The sequence below is a fragment of the Argiope bruennichi genome, chromosome 5, assembly GCF_947563725.1.
Source record: "Argiope bruennichi chromosome 5, qqArgBrue1.1, whole genome shotgun sequence".
NCBI classification, from domain to species: Eukaryota; Metazoa; Arthropoda; class Arachnida; order Araneae; family Araneidae; genus Argiope; species Argiope bruennichi.
In genome coordinates this window covers 18,538,281-18,556,975 of record NC_079155.1, presented here as the reverse complement: position 1 = coordinate 18,556,975, position 18,695 = coordinate 18,538,281, and the positions used below count along the sequence as shown (strand labels likewise).

The window sequence follows — 18,695 nt, the reverse complement described above, 5'->3', positions numbered from 1 at the left end:
AAAGGTGCTTCTTTACAAAGGATTAGAGTAATTTTCAATGCACTATTAAATTTGTGATCAAACACTTAAAAACATTATAATTATATTTAATCTTATTTTTGCTTCTTGAAGGGAGAAATAAAGAAATATTCCAGATTTTATAAACTGATTCCAGATTATATACCGATTATATTAAAAAGTGTATTTTTTAAAAAAAAGTGGTTCTGGTTATTGGTACTTTTTCTCCTAATTTCATTGACTAAAAATAAACTAAAATGGTTTAATTTGGTTAAATTAAAAATAAATTAAATGGTTTAATTACTTTATGGTTTAATTTCATTGTGTTTAAACACGCAATAATGATGGATATAATATTTGCAGCATAAAATATATTATTTGTATAATTCTGAATATATTTTTCTCATTCCTTTTTAAGTCTATGTTGACACTGAAATAGAATTATGATAATTTTAATATCTAAAAATTTGTTTTGTTGCTAAATTATCAAAACAATTTACAAATAAATAAGTGAACATTATTGGAAATTGGCTTAAAAAAATACATTTATTAAATATAATACTTATTATTTTTTTAATATTATTTATTTACATTTTCTAAAATTTCTGGGTATTTATGGAGAAGTTTTTTTTTATTGAGTTGGAATTTTAAAAAAGTTTATAAATTAAATTTTTCAAATTTAAAAAAAATTGCTTCTTTTTAAAATTAGATAGTTAAATGTTTGCAATTTCTAAGAAAGCTATGCATTAATAGAAACCAATTTTTAAAAATGAAATATATATATATATATATATATATATATATATATATATATATATATATATATATATATATATATATATATATATATATATATATATATATATATATATATATATATATATATATAATTAGTGTTACTTTACCTATATTTAGAAAAATTCAGTATAAGAATACAACTTCATTTTTTTTTCTGAAATCAAGTCATTTAAATAATATTTCTTCTATAAAAATAGTTAAAGATTAAAATGAAATGTTTCATCAATAACATTTATTTGAAAGAAAAAATTACCCTGTTTAGTACATTTGTTAAATTTAAATGCATTTTCTCTGAGCAATCAAATAATTTTATGAGCTGTTTTGACTTTATATCCATGAAAAAGGATTAAAATAAACCTTTTAAAATTTATTAAAAGTATACATAGGTTTAAGTTTGAAAAAAAAAAAAAAGATATTGTTTGATGAAAAATTTATACTGAAATATTTATTCTAAAGAGTTTATTTTATCATCAAATTACCAATTTTGAAGGTATTAAAATAATTTGATTATTTATATCATTTTTAATATGTCTGAATCATATGTTAATAATTTTTTTTTTATATATATAGGTCAGTATTGGTGTCACATTGAACCTCCACAAGTAGGGTGCCCATTGCGACAGATATCTGCAGGGAAAACCAGAGTATTTGCTGTAGATGAAAGTAACAGGTTATGGTCAAGACAAGAAATTGTTCCTATTTTTAAAGAAGGTACTCATTGGAAATGGGTATCAGATGATGTGCAACAAGTTTCAGTGGGCCCAAATGATCAGGTTTGTTTATTATTATTGTTATGTATAAATTATGCTTATTCATGGAGTTAGTTTGGAGATGCCAAGAAAACTTTTTTGTATAAAATATTTATATTTAAATTCAAAAATGTACTTTTAGAAGATTGATTTTAAATTTTGGTTTAATTTAATTATTTAGAATAAAATTATACACAACTGAAATGATCAGAAAATGATGTAAACTAGTTTATTTATAAAATAATGAAATTATATAGCTCGTAATGATAAAAGATAATATTTTAAAGCTTTTAGACCTCTTTTTCATCAGATTTGAGAGGGCCATGGTGCCCTGGTGATAAGGTTTGGCTTTGGGACTGGAGAGCTGCAAATTCGAGACCTGATTCCAATGAAAAATCATTGTGTTAGGGTTTCTGGTGTACTTTAAATCTGTCAGGGCCAGAAGTCCTCTCGCTGGTGTGGTGCGGAAATTTGGAGAGAGGGAGTGCAGCTCAAATATCATCCTCCTCATCTTACCATGGTTCAAAATTATGACATTACTTCCAAAATAGTCTTAGTGTTGCTTTAAACGGGATGCTCAGATAACTAAACTCATCAGATTTGAGAAAATTTCTCACACTTGGTCATTATACTATACAATCTTATTTTAACTTAAGTCTTGCTTAATTCATAATTTGTATTTAAACCATGATTAGATGCACATAATCAGAGTTCACAATGAAAATAGCATAATTTACAGTTAATTAAAGAGAAAAGTCTAATGCAAAGAAATTGCAAATTCAAACAAATAATATTCTGCTAATTACAAAATTTTAGTTAAAGTAATTTTACTGAAGAGCATAAATGGTACAAAAAATATATCATTTATCAACATTATACTAAGATCTTCATGTATCATTTCTTGATTATCAGAAATCAATAAAGAGATGATTTCAAATAAAACATTTCTTAATTTAATTAAGAAAATTGGGAAGACACACTGTACCATAAGATTGCTTCAATTTTTAAAGCACACGAAAGTTTGAATGCCCCTCTCTTCTAAAGAAATATGAATCTAAAGAAAGTTCTTTGGTAAATTTTTCTGACATTGATATTTTGTCTGATAAATATTTCTACTTTTGGTTTAAAAATATATTATCTGTAGCAAATCTTAGTAATAAAACTTCAAATATATTAATATTCAAGTTAAAACACTAGATGGCATCTAAATTAATTCTTTTTTTTTTGTGTGTAAGAGATTAAAAGAAATCTCTACTTTTTGTCACTAGAGGGCAACATATATTATGTGGGATATCATATGGGGAAAAGTAGCCTTTGTAATTATATTTTCTCCAAATGATGCGTTTTGGTTCATGGACCATACTCTCGGAATATGATTTGGTGATCCTGGAGTATAGGAAATCTTTAAGGAAAATTAAGGAAGCTTGGAATACTGAATTTGCAAGACCATAACAAAGAGAGGCTGAGAAGACATGAGATTAACTAAATTTTTTTCTTCGAATTTTGAATAATATACAGATTGTTATATTCATTTGCATTGCTATGAAAAATGTAAATCTCCAAATTTTATTTATCATTCAGTAGTTATTATGTTCTGCCAATGCATACTATAAAATTATACTTTTTGAAAAATTGGAAATGTATTTTAAATAATTTCTCAAACCATAGACTGATTTTTTAAAAATCTTCTCAATAAATAATGAAGGTATCAAAATAATTGTCAATATTCCTTTTCAAGTGATGATGCTAAAATGGTGCATAATAGAATTTGTACAGAAAATGCTATTTTTTGCACTAAAATAGATAGTAGCGATTTAGAAATAGTTTGTTGCAGTGCATAGTAAAAATATTATTCACATAAGAAAATATAGTTTTCTAAAAGTGAATCTGTAAATATTCTTTCATTAAATAATTTATAGTTTTATATTGATTTAAAACATGTTCTATATTTTGCATTTATTTACTTAAATAAAGCTTTTAAGATAAAATTGAAGTCTACACATTTTAAAATTTCTGTTAAATTTGCAAATTTCTTAATACCCTTTCAAATTCAAAGAAATCTGATGGTGTTGTATGTTGTTTTATAATTATAGTTTTACTGTAGTAACTCATTAAAGCCATTAATTTTCATACATTAGGTGTGGTGCATAAAAAATAATTTTGTAACTCCATCTGGGGTTATTTCTGGTGTTGTTTGTCGACGTATTGGAATCACAGAAGAAAATGATTGTGGAACTGGTTGGGAACAAGGTATTGGGGTGAGTAATTGATTATATATTTTTTCTTTTGTTTATAGGAATTATATATATGTTTTATAGATGTATGAATCATTATCCATATATTTTAAATGGAAATTTATAAATGTTTATTAAAAAAATGGACCCTTTATTTTATTTTAAGCATGCAAAATGTCTAATATTATAAAATCTGTAATAAATAAAAAAAAAGTTTTTTTATTTTTTCATTTTCTTATAAGATGGATTTTCTTTTTGTTTAAAATCAACCATCTAGTTGGATTGATTGATGTAAAGCTAATATGAAGGAATTTATCAATTATTTATTTAGAGATAATAATAAATATTGAAACTATATTAGGGTTATGCTAACTATACTTTAACATAATTTAAGAGTTAAAGATATTTTGAAAGTAGGAATTCCTCACTTGTGTGTGTGTGCAGAGTGTTTATTTAAAATATTTTAACTTAAAATTCATTGGAATACTTACCAAAATTGTTTTGTTATCTCAATTTTTGGTGATATAGAAACTAAATTAGATTTAATTTTAATCTTAAAATATATAGTTTTCCTTGTATAAAGTATAAATTCTCAATCACTTCATATTGGAGTATGAGCAGATTTTATATTTGTTGGTTACTAAAACATGATTTAAAAATTCTTCTTAGCAAATTTAATCATATTTTTAAAAAAATTTCATATGTGCGATAAAGACTTATATTATTGAAATAATTATTTGTGAAACATGAAATCAAATCATTTAGGAACTAGATTTTTATAGCGCATTTTGAACAATGAAGGATTTCTCTTTATGCTGACTGTTGCTGTTTTTCATTTAAGAAGATTTGTTTGTTTATTCTCACTATAAAAATTATTTGGTATTTTTTAATTAATTAATAAATTGTTAATTATTTGATTACATTTATCTCCCCAATTTTTTTTTTTTTTACTATGCTGTTGTTCTCAGAAAAATATTATTCTTTGTTTGAAAACTTTCTTATATTTGTGAATTTTTTATCCGAAATTTTAAATTGGAATATATCATTTAAATAGGGTTGCTGGACTCATATTACGGTCAGAGGATGCCTTCTCCCTGAGAAAGAATAGAATTTAACAATTTGCTATCATCTGTAAAAATATTATTTTGATATTTGTAAAACTCTACTCTTTCAAGAATTTCAAATGCAAATATTTATGCCACATTGATTATTACAATTATTGGATGTTTGAAAATATATGATGCAATTCTAAATCTCTGTCATTGCTATTTTATAATCCTTTAAAAAAATCATCCATTTGTTGTTGTATAAAGAATGTGCTTTAAACTCTTTACAGATTTTGCATTCATGATTAATGATAGTTTTTATAATTTTTATTTTCCATTTTTAATTAATATTAAGCAAGCTATTTTAAAAAGCATGTGTTGGTTTGTGAATTATCAGAAATGTGTTTGATTTCAACGAACTTGTCAATTAAGGGATAAAATGATTTGTTGATCAGATCATTGTGATATTTTTAGTTTTTTTAAGAAGTTTTTTAATACATTTATTATAATTTATGTTGTTCTGTAGATATGTATATTAAATTAGATTCTGTAAATTAGTATTTATAAATGTTTCATATAAAACTGTTGATTGTTAAATCGATTTTGTGTTGTCAATAAAAATAGTTTATATAATCGGTTTAGTGATTTTTTTCAATTCATTCTAACTTATTTCTATCTGTACCATATTAAAAAGAGTGAAAATTCTATGACAAATGATATTGCAGAAAACATATCAGCTCTATACATTATTTTCTGAAATTAACTTTATTAAAAACATTTGGCATACCATCAAACACAATTAACCTCAGAAGAATATTTAAACTGTTAATTTAATTATGAACCTAATTTTTAATATAATCTTTGCTGATTCTTATTAATTTTAAATATAATCTTTACTGATTATATTAAAAATTAATAAATTCTAATTAAAAAAATACTCTAATCAATAAAATCTAAAAAGAAAGCAGAAAATAATTTCTGCATAGTTTTTTTTTAAAGAGCAATTATTATTTTTGGCAATTTCATATTTCTGAAATAAATTGAATATCTTGTGATAGTAATATTCTTGTAAAAGAGTTTTGATCATAGTGATATTTTAATTCTTCAATCCCTTAATCAAATTTGATATAATAAAGTCAGGAAATGAAAAAAAATTCAATAATCTAGATTTGAAATTTTAAATTTATGTATTTTCCATTCAAACATTACTGGCATTGTATATTATATGAACATTGGTTTTAAAATAAATTCTTTCTAGCATCCTGTAAAAATTTGTCTTATTTTCATTTATGATGTTAATTCAGTATTTACTTTGTATAAGATTTAAGCAAATTTTGGAAGTAAGAAGAAGAAGAAGGGGGAAAAAAAAAGAATTAAAATCTTTTCAAATAATTAAATTATATAGTTATCTAAAATAGGTTCCATGTTCAAAATTTTCTAAATTAAATAATTGCCACCTTACAAAAATATTGGCAAGCTTTATGTTTTCGAAACTTTATAGAATTGCAATCAAATTTCTTTGCTTGAAAAAAAAAAAAAATAAACAAACCCTTGAATTCATGTTTAACAGAATTTTCATATTTTTATCTTTCCCATGAAATTGGACTTAAAATATGCCAAGAAACTTATCGAACAAGGCACACACACACAAGTTTGCATATTGCTTTATAGTCAACATATGCCAATGTGCACAATACTAGTGCATCAATTAAAAGAAAAAAATTATTTCAAATATTAGTGAAGATATTAATTATCTATTATTTTTTTAATATATCTTTTTTAAGCAGAAAAAAAAAATCTGCCTACTTTAATGACAGTGAAACTGTAGAGTTGCTCCTTTAATATTATGCATGTGAAATTTTAATTTGTTTCCTCTCATGTAATTTCAAATTAAATATAGAAATCAATATTGAATTTTTGTCTTTTATTTAATTAAATAATTTCTCTTCAATTTTTTGGAAAATTTCTTTTTCTTAATATTTTTCGATTCTTGTTTTCTTAAATTAAATTTGGAATGATTGAAGTTGAGAAGAAAGCTAGTAGAAATATTAGAGAGATAAAGGAGTTCTACCTTCAAATAAAAGCATAGATGCCCTTCAATTTTCAAATCAACTAACTAAATAAATCAAAATGAAGAAAAACAGTAAAATAGTATACTTTTTAAAAATTCTATTTAAAATATAAATTCAAATAAACATTGTATAATTAATTATTGCAGATAGTTTTAATTTAATTATAAAATAACATATCCTTGGAATTATTATTTTTATTTGGAGGTGTTAATGGATTTAGCAAATGGAAAAATTAATAACAAGTTCAATCTTATTTTTAATGAGTCGATGAATATGATGTACTTTTCCATATTCAAATTATTTTTAATATAATGTATATTTTTTTCTAAAATCAATTGAACTAAAATTTAGATAATTTTTTTATTGACCTATATTTATACTTCTGTGGTAATTGGACTGTAAATGCCCGTTTATTTTTTAATGCTTCTTTTCTGTAATGAGATAACATTAAAATTTTTATTTATTGATACTTTACAGCACAGATTGGAATGCAATGTATGCTGTGGTGCATATTGGTGGATTTATATAAGAGTATGGAGTTACATTAATGATTGCCAATAAAAAATTTTCATTGAGTGATTTTGTTCTGTATTATTCAAGAAACATTATGAGCATTAAAAAAAATTAGTAATATATTTAATGCTTTGGCACAAAAGTAAAAAAAAAAAAAAAAAAAAAAAAAAAGATAAAACTTAATTTATAAAAATATGTATCATATACCAAAAAAGTTAATTTTCTTTGGGTAATCAAGTATTAAATGTGAATTAAATGCTCCCAAATCTTTGAACCATCCCAAAGATACCATCATTATTACAGTTTATGACAATCAAAAGTATATTATATATATATTTATGAAAAGTTAAAGTATACGACAACATACATCATCAACACATATTTTCCCAAAATGATTATATACAATGTCAGATCTAGTTACTGATCTTGAATTTTTCCCGTTACATTTGCCAGCTTTTCAAGAGTTTAATTATCTAATATCAAGTCTGGTATCTTTTAAACATTTTAAATATATTTAAACATTTTTTTTTTTCATTTCATTAATTTATACTCTTACTATATTATTCCCATGAGATCATTTAATGAAAGGCCATAAAAAAGAATGTTCCTTAACTTTAATTTTTACAAATTCTAGTTTAATATAGAAAACAATTTTCATTACACCTGAATTCAAATAAAATTCCAAACCAGAAGACAAAGATATACACCTTTTTATCTGGATTAAGTACAAATATATCACTTGTATAAGTGATGATTATTCTATTGAATGACACTTTGAATTTGCAACACTATGATCTTGAAACTGGCTAACAAAAGGCTACCATAACTTTGGCGAAATATAAACAAGAAAATTAAAACAGCTATTTACAGGGGGGGGAAAAAAAAATCAAAACTTTTTTTTTTTTTTTAAATTTCTAAGAGGGTGATGATATCAAAAAATCTTTTATTAACAAGTTTTTTTTTTCTTGGATTAATAATTAGCCTAGTCTGAACAATTATTTTCAATAGTTCTAACCTCACCATTCCCTTTATTTTCTAGATGGATGACTTGTATAAATTTAGGATTTGACCTGCAACATATCCTCGACTTTTCAATAAAAAATTATTTCAATATTCATAAGGTAAAATGGGCTAAGTACATATGTATACTAATATTTGAACAAGAGACGGCTTGATTTTTTTCAAGGACCTCAATGAGAGATTTGAGAAGGAATTTTTTATAACTCATATCATAAAACTATTGCAACAGACATGCTAGAAATAAATATATGTAAAAAAAAAAAAAGGAAAAAATTTAACTAGGAATATATAAAGTAAATCCACAACTTTGAGACATAAGTACAACAAGTTAGACATTTGACAAATATTTGTGTCCAGGGTATCTTAATTTATAATATAAATGTTTAGCTGAGGAAGATAATATCAAAAGAAAACCAAAACCAGGAATATCACTAGCAATTATTGCTCATCTGAAAGTAAGAATCACCATTTCTTCTATCAGGCTAAAATTTATCAGACGAGTTTACGGCACTATAAACACCATTAAGCAGCTGATAGACACATTCCTATTATGTGGATTCCCAATGGTAATAAACTTTTTTTTTAAATTTTAAAATTTTTAATAACAGAATTTTTAAATGTGTTCATCAGTCCGTTATTCAAAGCTGAATAATTGTTAAGAATACATTCCATGATGGAACATTAAAGTATTTTTTTTATGGTATCATTAATGTATTCATATAGTTATTAGTCAAGAACATGAGACATCAATTAGTAAGCGAAATAACTTCATATCTTTCTGCTTCTTGTGCCTGGCTCTTTTCCATCTTATGTCATTTTCTTATGCAACTATAGCTTCCTTTAATATTATCCACTTCATCTAAATATATTTCAAATTTGACACCCTGTTTATTAGTTTGAGTTCCTATTAATTTTTTTTTTTTCACAGACATGTTTATGGCATGTTTTTAGTTATTTTTAACTGTTAAAGAGAAATTCAAATATTTTTACTTTGCTAAAATTATAAAAAAAATTCCAAATGATAATTATTATTTTAGTAAAGAACTCCACCTTTTCAGGTACTAAGTTGGTCTCATTTAGTTTAGCTGAAATGCAGTTCCTAAAGAAATAATGAAATATAAAATTGACTAGCAAAATATTTTCACTCTTGTTTTTTTAAAAATGCAGCTTATACAGATTATGTGAAAACAAACAATTGCAATAATTCCTTCCATGCACATTTCATCCGAAATTTACTATCATGCAAGAATATTGTATATGGATGCCAGTAAAGATATCTACTACATTATCATATTCTTTCAAAAATGAAAAACTTCAAACCAATGTAATAATAAGAAAGCATTAAGTTTCTGAACAAATCGGTTTTCTATTTCACCTTTTCAAAATTATAAGATTGCAATATCCAATTTGACAATTGATATTTTCTTCTCATTTCCCAAATATTGTATGCTTATAAAAAGCTTGTATTTACATGAGACGTGATAAGTAGTTATAAGGATTTCAATAATTTTTTTTTTTTTTTTTTTTTTTTTTTTTACATATTAGATTAGGCCTCATTCAAAAATATATGCAAAATCATGTAAATAAATGAACAAATATTTCATGAAAAAAACATTTAATTAGTATAATACATTAGATAAAAGTAAAAGATATTAAAAGTTCATTTCAACATGAAGATCCAGCTTCAAGATTGTTGTGCTGCTGCTGCTTCAGAATTTCCCAAATCTTCCTGCAACAAAAATTAAAAATATTCTTACTCAAAAATGGAAATGGCAAAAGTACTGATATATGCCAACAATATATTACTGTATACAATATTGCATACAATAAAATTTCTTTACTATTAGAAGACAGTATGTGAAGAAAAACTAGCATTTCGCAAGTTAAAATGAAAAGTAAAAGTAATTTTTTTTGTATGAAATAAATAGCATGACTTCCTGTATTTCAGAATAGCTGGAATGCAAGACCATAGAACTTAAAGAAGAGCAATTTCTTAAAATTGAAAATTTAGCCTAATCTTTCACAATATATTTTAAATATTTGTAGTTTAAGGTCCGATGTTAATGTTTCAAGAAATTGTTTTAAATAAATTGTAATAATTTATAGAAATTTTGAAATTCATCATCATATATATATATATAAAACGACATGGAAACTAAATAATTTTTGCTATTTACCATTTCAATCTGCTCAGAGTGAGAGGACAGACGTTGGATAACTTTTTCCAAATCGGTGATCTTGCTACGGAGTCCTTGGAGAACAGTAACTGTAACTTCACCAGCCTTGGTAGCCTATAATAAAGTATAAATTTATAATTTTACATTAAGATGATTTTATTAGATTAATAAAAATTATATTAATTTTGAAGAAAATTAAAACACTGCTTTTACCCAAGAAAGACCAATTTCACCAGTTAAGTGTGTTCGATATGTACACACGTCAATCCAAATCTTCATTTTGATGTGAAAAGTTTAATAAAAGTAAAATCTTATCCACTTTATCATAATTTTTTTTGCAATGTTTATATACAACTATTTATATTTCATTTCACATGTGTATGCACTATTGCTTGAAAAAAAATTACTTAAGGAATTTCTTTTAAATATTTAAAAATTACTTTTTCAAATAGTTCTTTATATATAAAACATTGTCTTCTAATCTAAAGTTTTAAAATAAAAATTTAAGACTTAAAAGTAGTTTAGAGGCATTAGAAGAAATATTTTTTCTTTTAACCACTTTCAGAAGAAATTACAAAACCCATCAATCATAATTATTGATAGATTTCAGCATCTTAACATACTTACAGACAAACATTTTAATGAGTTATAAAATAGAAAGGGCATTTATTTTTTATATCAAATGAAAATGAATTGTTTCACAATAAAAATTAATGCTTTTTGTGTATATACTACAGTTCCCTCCAACAGAAATTAATCTCTTGCCAAGAAATATTAATGCCATTTATTTACAGGGAAGAAAATTTAAAAACTGCATTTAAGTTGATCATTCTTGCATAATACTTTATATTAAATTTACAAACATAATAACAATGTTTCTCATAAAATCAAGAATTCTTACAAGTGAAAGAATATACTTACTTGATCAAATTGGGTAAAGAGTTCAGTTGCATATTTACTAGCTGTTCGGAAACCATCTTGGTAATTGGTTGGGAGAGAAGAGAGAGGAACAGCTGTCACATTGTAGGCATGAACCAAGATTGAGGTCGTTCGTCGGGCAAGAGATAGCATTCGATGTTCAAGGTTCTAGATAATAGATGCAAGTAAGCATAAGTAATAGTTAAAATTAAGTTATATTAAATATAAAAGATTAAGAATCTGACATTGACTAATTTTTTTAAATGGATATTTATATAATCTTAATTGGTATGCAAATCAAATCAATCTTCATAAAAATGTTTCGTTTACTACTTGCATTTAAAATGGGAAATTTTCATTTTTCTTTACATTTTGATATATTATAGATGCATCAAACTTCATATCAATTCACGATTTAATAATTTCTTTTTAATAGCCCTATTTCACCATGCTGTAATATTAATACAAAACAAATCAAATTCATTCCTAGTCTTTTCTTCATTACAAACTTACACTAACTGAAGTTTGTTTTAAGCATTCCGATATTCAGTTATTATTCACAAACATCTAGATTACAAAGTTTGATTTAGAATACTTTTAAATGTCATACTTCTGCTTTAAAATGTTAAACAATATATATACCTGTTAAAAGTTTAATAAGAGATAACATAAATAAAATAGGTTTTAATTTAATATTATATTCTGTTAATCCTACCCTCTCATTACTTATTTATTCAACCCCCTCCCAAGGAAGTATCTTAAAATAGGAAGCTTCTAGTAGAGTGGCTGGTTCTTGCTTCCCTGATAATAGTATGGAGTTGCTATATCCATATTAAAGACAAGACATCTCTTACGAAAAGGGTTATACAATAGCCGATAAGTATAGCTCTCTTGCAGTAGTTCTGTAAACTTAAGAGTTCTTATCAAAAGTAGATTTTAATAAAATAAGGCTACAGACAAAAAATTGAAGCCTTATACCTATTCTATAATCAAATTTGCTATTGGCTTATCCATGCACTTAGATCTCTCCTCCCAAACATACACAAATTCAGACAAAAGTTTTACACAAGTTACATTGACTACCATATTTATCCAAGGCCTTTATCTTCAATTTAGATTTCATTGAACTATAAAATATTATTTAATTAAATAGGATTTATTCTACAATTATTTACCTTGAGTGCATCTTTTGCTTCAGGCTCTTCAACAGGCTCCTTGTTCAATTCTTCCCAGATCCAAGTAGCTTTGATTTTTGCTTCATCTACATATTCCTGCACACTCTTCTTGGCGTAGTTCTCTTTTAACTGTTGCATCTAAAAGGAGATGAACATTTTAATGAAAATGCAAGTATTCTTTATAATAAATAATTTACAATGAAATGAACTTCAATTTAATAGTCAGCTAGCAAGTTCACCTTTAATTAGACATTATCTGAATTTATTATGAAATACAGAAGGAGGCATTGAAAATTGAAGTAAATAATCTACAATTTTTTGACAGTAAGCCAAGTGTACTAAAATAGCTATAGTATTCTCTTTTAAAAATCAAATAAGGTTTTTTTTTTTAACACTAGATAGAAATTGAACTTCTTAATATAAATTGTTTTTAAAATATCCAATTCAGTAAATAGGAGAATTTTATATCTATTTGAGTAGATAAATACATGCATTTACATAAGTTTACAAAAATACTAACCAGCTCAACAGTGTAAAGCAACTTTGACACAGATTCCTGGCTTAATTTATGAATGGGAATGAGATGTTTTACTCCATGACCATACAAGCGAAGACCAATTTTACTAGTCAGTTTACTGGCTCTCTCAGGAACTGAATCGCTGTCAATAGCAGCCTCGTTAGAGCCTAAGTTAAATAATTTATTAATTAAAACAGAAGCATATATAATATATACTCATTAATCTAAGATACATAAAAGTGCCAAAATGTAATCACGAATTTGTTAAAAATCTCACATGCACTAAAAAAAATTTAAATGTACAATTTAGTATAATCGTAAAGGTAACTCGAGGACAGCTTGCTCTAAGATGCATATATTCATGTTAATTAAATTTTCAAAATTAAGAAAATAACTGAATTTGATATATGAATGTTTTTAAATAGTTTCTTTAAAATATAAATATCTTAAGCTACACTTTAGTTCTGAAAAAGAATCTTTCCCATTAAAAAATATAATTTGAAATTTATATAATAAATGATATTTAATGTAGGATTTGCTTTAATACAAAATAATAAACAGTTGAAAATCCATCTAGATTTTTTTTCAAAGTTTAGATTATTAAACTGAAGATTCATCTAAAATGATAAATCACTTGATCGGATTAAGTCTAAAATGCTCTTCAAAACAATATTCTCTTACATAAATTTAAATATAATAAAAACTATTATCAACTGAAATAATGTTATAAATGAAAATCTTAATATCTAAAAATTAGATTTAATTCCTGTTTAATCTATATTAAGAAGACAAAACTGTGCACCAACTGCTAAATAAAAATGCATTAAGAAATAGTTGCATAAAGCACAATTTATCATTTTTCTGCAAAATTTTACCATTAACTTCCATATTTTTAAATATTATTCCACAGGATAATTTTTAAAGTAAAATATATTTTATATTTGATAATTTTTTTTAGCATATATAGTTATCACTATTTTAAAGATAAATAAAAAAAAATGAAAAACTTACCTTCTCCAAATGCTGGTGGAATTAATCGATCAACTAATTCTTCAGTTCCAACCAAAGCATCATGTGCCTTTTGGATTCCATAGTTTTTGACAGTAGATAAGCCTTCTGTTCCAATGTTTTTGATGTCTTCAACTTTTTGATAGCCAGCTTCAACTGTTGAGGAGCAAAGTTTCCTTGCTTCATCCACAAGTTCTTCTGGAGGCTTCATCAAAAATGGAGCTTTTTCCTTGACAGCATCCAATCCAGTACAAGCCAAGTGATCAATGACCTGGGCTGTTATTTTTTTATAAAATAGAATGGAAATTCAATAAACTTCGCACACACACACACAAAAATGAAGACAAGTAAATCTGCAAGATCTTATATAAAGAAAAATTTTTAAATTCCATTTCAATTTTTCTAAGTGTTAAAATTGAAAAAATAAACAGATTTACAGAAATTTTTACTTTTTATCAAATTGATTACAATTTTAAAATACTTAATATTTATATTGTAAATTCTAAAATTCTACATACAAATTAACTTATAATATATTAAAAATTATAAAAAATTGTAAAATATCAAGCTTATTTTAAATCCTGCACAATTTCTACTATGATTTTATTCAGAGTTAAAAACTAATTTCAATACAATAATAATTATATTGAAATCGCATTTTAAAATTTATGGAGTAAAAATAATAAAGTTATACAAATTTTTAATTATAGTGTTCATTCATATAAGCAAAGACATTCCAATTAAAATATTGATATTTATTTGTATACATCTATCAATATCACTGACCAATAACTAGAAGATAATTAAATCCCCCACCCCATTTCATTTTAAAATATATGGAAGACAAATGTTTTATTTAAACATATTTGGAAATAGTACCAATTATTGTAAAAAATATTTACAATATCCACGAATTCTTACACTATTGAAATTCAAAATTTTATTAAATTCATAGTTTAAAAAATAAAATGTAACATTTATTTAAATTAAATCATAAATTACAAGCTCTTAGTAATTGTTTGTAAGAGAAAGTAAAGAAGTAAATCTTCATACTGATGAGTTTGTTGAAGATTTTAATTGAAAGTAGAAGCATATATTGTGAAGTTATGTAGAAGACGACTAATAAAATAAATCTAAATATTTTACATATTAATAAGAAACTAAATGAAAAAAAAAAGCTTGTTTTTAGATTAAAATATATTAAGGGGGGGGGAGGACAGAATTTTTTTTAACTATAAAAAATATTTAGGTTTTTTTTTTTTTAATTTGTTTAATATAGAATATAAGTAGGAGTTATGTAAAGATATTTTTTTTGTTAGTATAAGAATTTATATACAGAATTTCTTATTTCGTTTAAATGCCAGTTTGAATGAACACGAACTTAACTACTTAATTCAACTACAAAATCTATATAAAAGCTGAAGTTAAATATATTTACCTTGTGGCTGAACCTTTTCCAGGAAAGGTTTGGCAGTCAATGCAAAATAAAGTGCAGCATTTTCAGCAGCAGATAAAGCTGCAGCAGTAAACCTGTTCATTTGCTTAACTTGATTGTAAGCAGCAGTACTGTATTCTTTTGCAGCATTCACAACTGGAATTTCTGATACTTTTTCCAGAAATTCACTTTTTATAACATTTTCATTACCTTTGGCAATTGGTTCCTTAGGAACAGTGCTTGGAACTTCACCTTCTGGGTTGGTCATTTTTATTCCTTTAAAAAACATTTACAAATAAAAAATAAAGTATCTACATATAAAAGTCTTATTTTTATATATGCAATGCTTTCTTTAAAAATAGTAAATTTTAATATTCTGCTTGTACTGCAAATAAGGCCAATAACTTTGAGAGATTACAACTTAAAATTTAAAAATGTTCTTTAACCAATTCGCATTATATCAAGTACGCTTAAAATAGAAATTTACAAAATAATGTACAAAAATATAAAATAAAGTAAGAAAAAAACTTTGAATTCAATTCTGGCAGACAGACGATATTTTTACGATTTTTTTAATCCTGATTTTTAATGGTTGTCACAATATTACTTTATTTTTAAACATTCCTTCAATAAACCCATCCACTAAGTAAAATTTTAAATTTAATTGAATCATTTAAATCAATTACCTTTATAATTACTTAAATACAGTAAAATATATCTGAAGTGTTTTGTTTACAAATAATATATTTCTAGAAAAAGCATAATTAAGTATTTTGACAAGATGTATCAATTCCAATCTTTTATTCCCTATGGTATAACATTTAATGCTGCCAACGAAATTTATATACGCTTTTTGTTTAAATTATTGATACAATACTAATATGTAGAACAAATCAAATTGCCAGCAAGCAAATGCAAGACGATTTTGTATTATTTTAAAGTCAATTTAAGTAAATTATTCTTAAATAAAAATATTTACGTATATACAATTTGGTAATGTATCTGAATTATTATTACTATGACGCCATTTAAAGTTCTAAATAAAGACCTTAACTGCGTAAAATCATAAATTTATACGACACCTTGAAAATTTACAAACAATTTTTAATATAACAATTTGATAGTAATGCAATATTTAGCCATTTTTAATTTCAGCACTTAAAACACGACAAACTAAAATGAGATTTTTTTAATAATTTCAGAATATTTCTTTATATAATATTGTTAATGAGACAATACACAAGCAAGCTAACTATATTTGACAGAAGTATTTTAAATTAAAATGGAGAAAAATTTTACGAAAGTAGCGTATTCGGCAACTTAAAATTCCGATGAAATTTATAGGATAGCATGTGTCAAAAAATCTATAGTTTTGATTTTAAATTTATGTTATGAATGAATACACGATTCACTTACTGCTGAGAAGCGTCATTTTCAAGACAGAAACAATCAAGACTTCTACCGCAGATTCTGAATACTCGAGCTTGTATTCAAACATAAAACGTCACTTATAGCTATCGCACTTTTAAAGAAGTATAGGATGAAAATTAGCCCCTTGTCTTAAATGTCTAGTTAAATATCCTTCTAGAATAATCCGAGTCTTCCTTATAATGTTTTCCTTTTAGTTCGAACCCTGTGCGTCTGCGCGATTTTAATCTGTCAAAATGCTCAAGGAAGTATCAGTAATTACCGTAGATAAATAAAATAAAAAAATAAACACGTTTAAGAGGATAATCTTACAAAAAAAAAGTAGCATTGTTGAACATAAAAATAATTAAAATTGTTGAAGCATTATTTAGCATTGCGAGCTATACACAAACAAACTCAAGAAAGTGAAGTTCGTACGGTAACCGGCGATAATACAAATATTAAACAGAATACTTACTTTGAATTAATACTAATTTCCACAAGAAAGAGCACAAATTAGTAATCAAAAAAAGAGGACAATATAAATCTAACAACCGTATTTATACACAGTAAACACACCTCTAGTATAAAGTCCAAATGCAATCTAGTCTCTTTTTAAATCACTGCGCTGTTATGCTCCGGGGCGTGACACTGATTGCTATACTTATGACTTTATCGCCAATATCAATGACTATTCATTGAAGATTTCTTCTACATCCGGAATGTCAAATGTTCATAAGAAATTTCATCATTACAAATTAACTCCTTCCAGAAGTAATTTTTTTAAAAATAGTTCACCAAAATTCCAATCTGAATTAAGCTAATCATGTGTTGATGTGTCATAAAGATTTGAAAGTTATAAATAGAACCTTCTTTATTTCCGGATTAATTTGGAGAAATAACGAAAAATTTAAAAGGTAAAATAAATAGAATAAGAATTACTTTTCTTACATAAATTTAAGGAAAGTGAGTATTCGTAAGATAAATTATGACAGGATCAAGTAGTTTAATGCGAAAGACATTGGCGAAAAAGTGATGCAACAAGTGACCATTTCTTGCAACCCTGAAGAACCATGACAGGCAGGTAAAGCCACGTGATTCTTCATCACACATCCAATAACACATCACACGTTTAATTGAGGAAAACTTTTGAACTTAAGTATCCTGTGACGCGTGTTTGGAAGTTCACCGCGGTTCATTTATTCTATAAAAAGTTTTGATCCACAAAAATGGAATAACTAGAGTATAAAACTTTTGAATACAGCGTTGTTGAGATGCTTATTCCGCCTTAGTTTTCGTTCAACAAATGAGTCACGTTCACATCCTGCGCTAAGATGTTTGTGGAAATTTGAATAGCAGATTTGAAACGGGAAATATATTTTATGCTGATTCTGGATACAGAAAATGTAATTTTGCACGTGATAGTTTTTTTTCTTCCTTTTTTTTTAGTTGCCTTTATTTTTTGATACTGAATGAGAAAGTTATTTGAAACTTTATTTCGTCAAAATAATGTAAAGATATTAGGTGTATCTTTGCTTTCTAATTTCAAAGTATCGTATTCAGTGTCTATAGAGATATTTTACACTATTTAAAATTCAAAAAAAGGCCTTCGTAATAATACTAATTTAT

General features: G+C 25.1%; 2 protein-coding genes across 3 annotated transcripts in view; one reads left to right on the top strand and one right to left on the bottom strand.

Annotated features, from left to right (window-relative positions):
- Window positions 1-5,382, top strand: part of LOC129969255 (tectonin beta-propeller repeat-containing protein 1-like) — a 35,829-nt gene extending 30,447 nt beyond the window's left edge. The window contains exons 18-20 of the mRNA XM_056083720.1: window positions 1,366-1,568; window positions 3,683-3,802; window positions 4,833-5,382. Of these exons, the coding sequence (XP_055939695.1) occupies window positions 1,366-1,568; window positions 3,683-3,802; window positions 4,833-4,886 (377 nt within the window). The 3' untranslated portion in view covers window positions 4,887-5,382. The remainder of the gene's footprint in view (window positions 1-1,365; window positions 1,569-3,682; window positions 3,803-4,832) is intronic.
- Window positions 5,383-10,027: 4,645 nt separating this feature from the next.
- LOC129968995 (perilipin-2-like) lies at window positions 10,028-17,703 on the bottom strand. Of its 2 annotated transcripts, none has more exons than XM_056083388.1 (8): window positions 17,545-17,703; window positions 15,663-15,935; window positions 14,228-14,500; window positions 13,220-13,383; window positions 12,700-12,837; window positions 11,528-11,692; window positions 10,607-10,720; window positions 10,028-10,158 (listed from the first exon to the last, which is right to left on the bottom strand). In XM_056083388.1, exons 2-8 carry the CDS (start codon window positions 15,925-15,927, stop codon window positions 10,114-10,116), a joined length of 1,164 nt encoding a protein of 387 aa, XP_055939363.1. In that variant the 5' UTR covers window positions 15,928-15,935; window positions 17,545-17,703; the 3' UTR covers window positions 10,028-10,113. The 2 variants fall into 2 exon arrangements, with proteins under 2 accessions (XP_055939363.1, XP_055939362.1); XM_056083387.1 differs by lacking the exon at window positions 17,545-17,703 and adding an exon at window positions 17,076-17,218.
- Window positions 17,704-18,695: the final 992 nt, after the last annotated feature.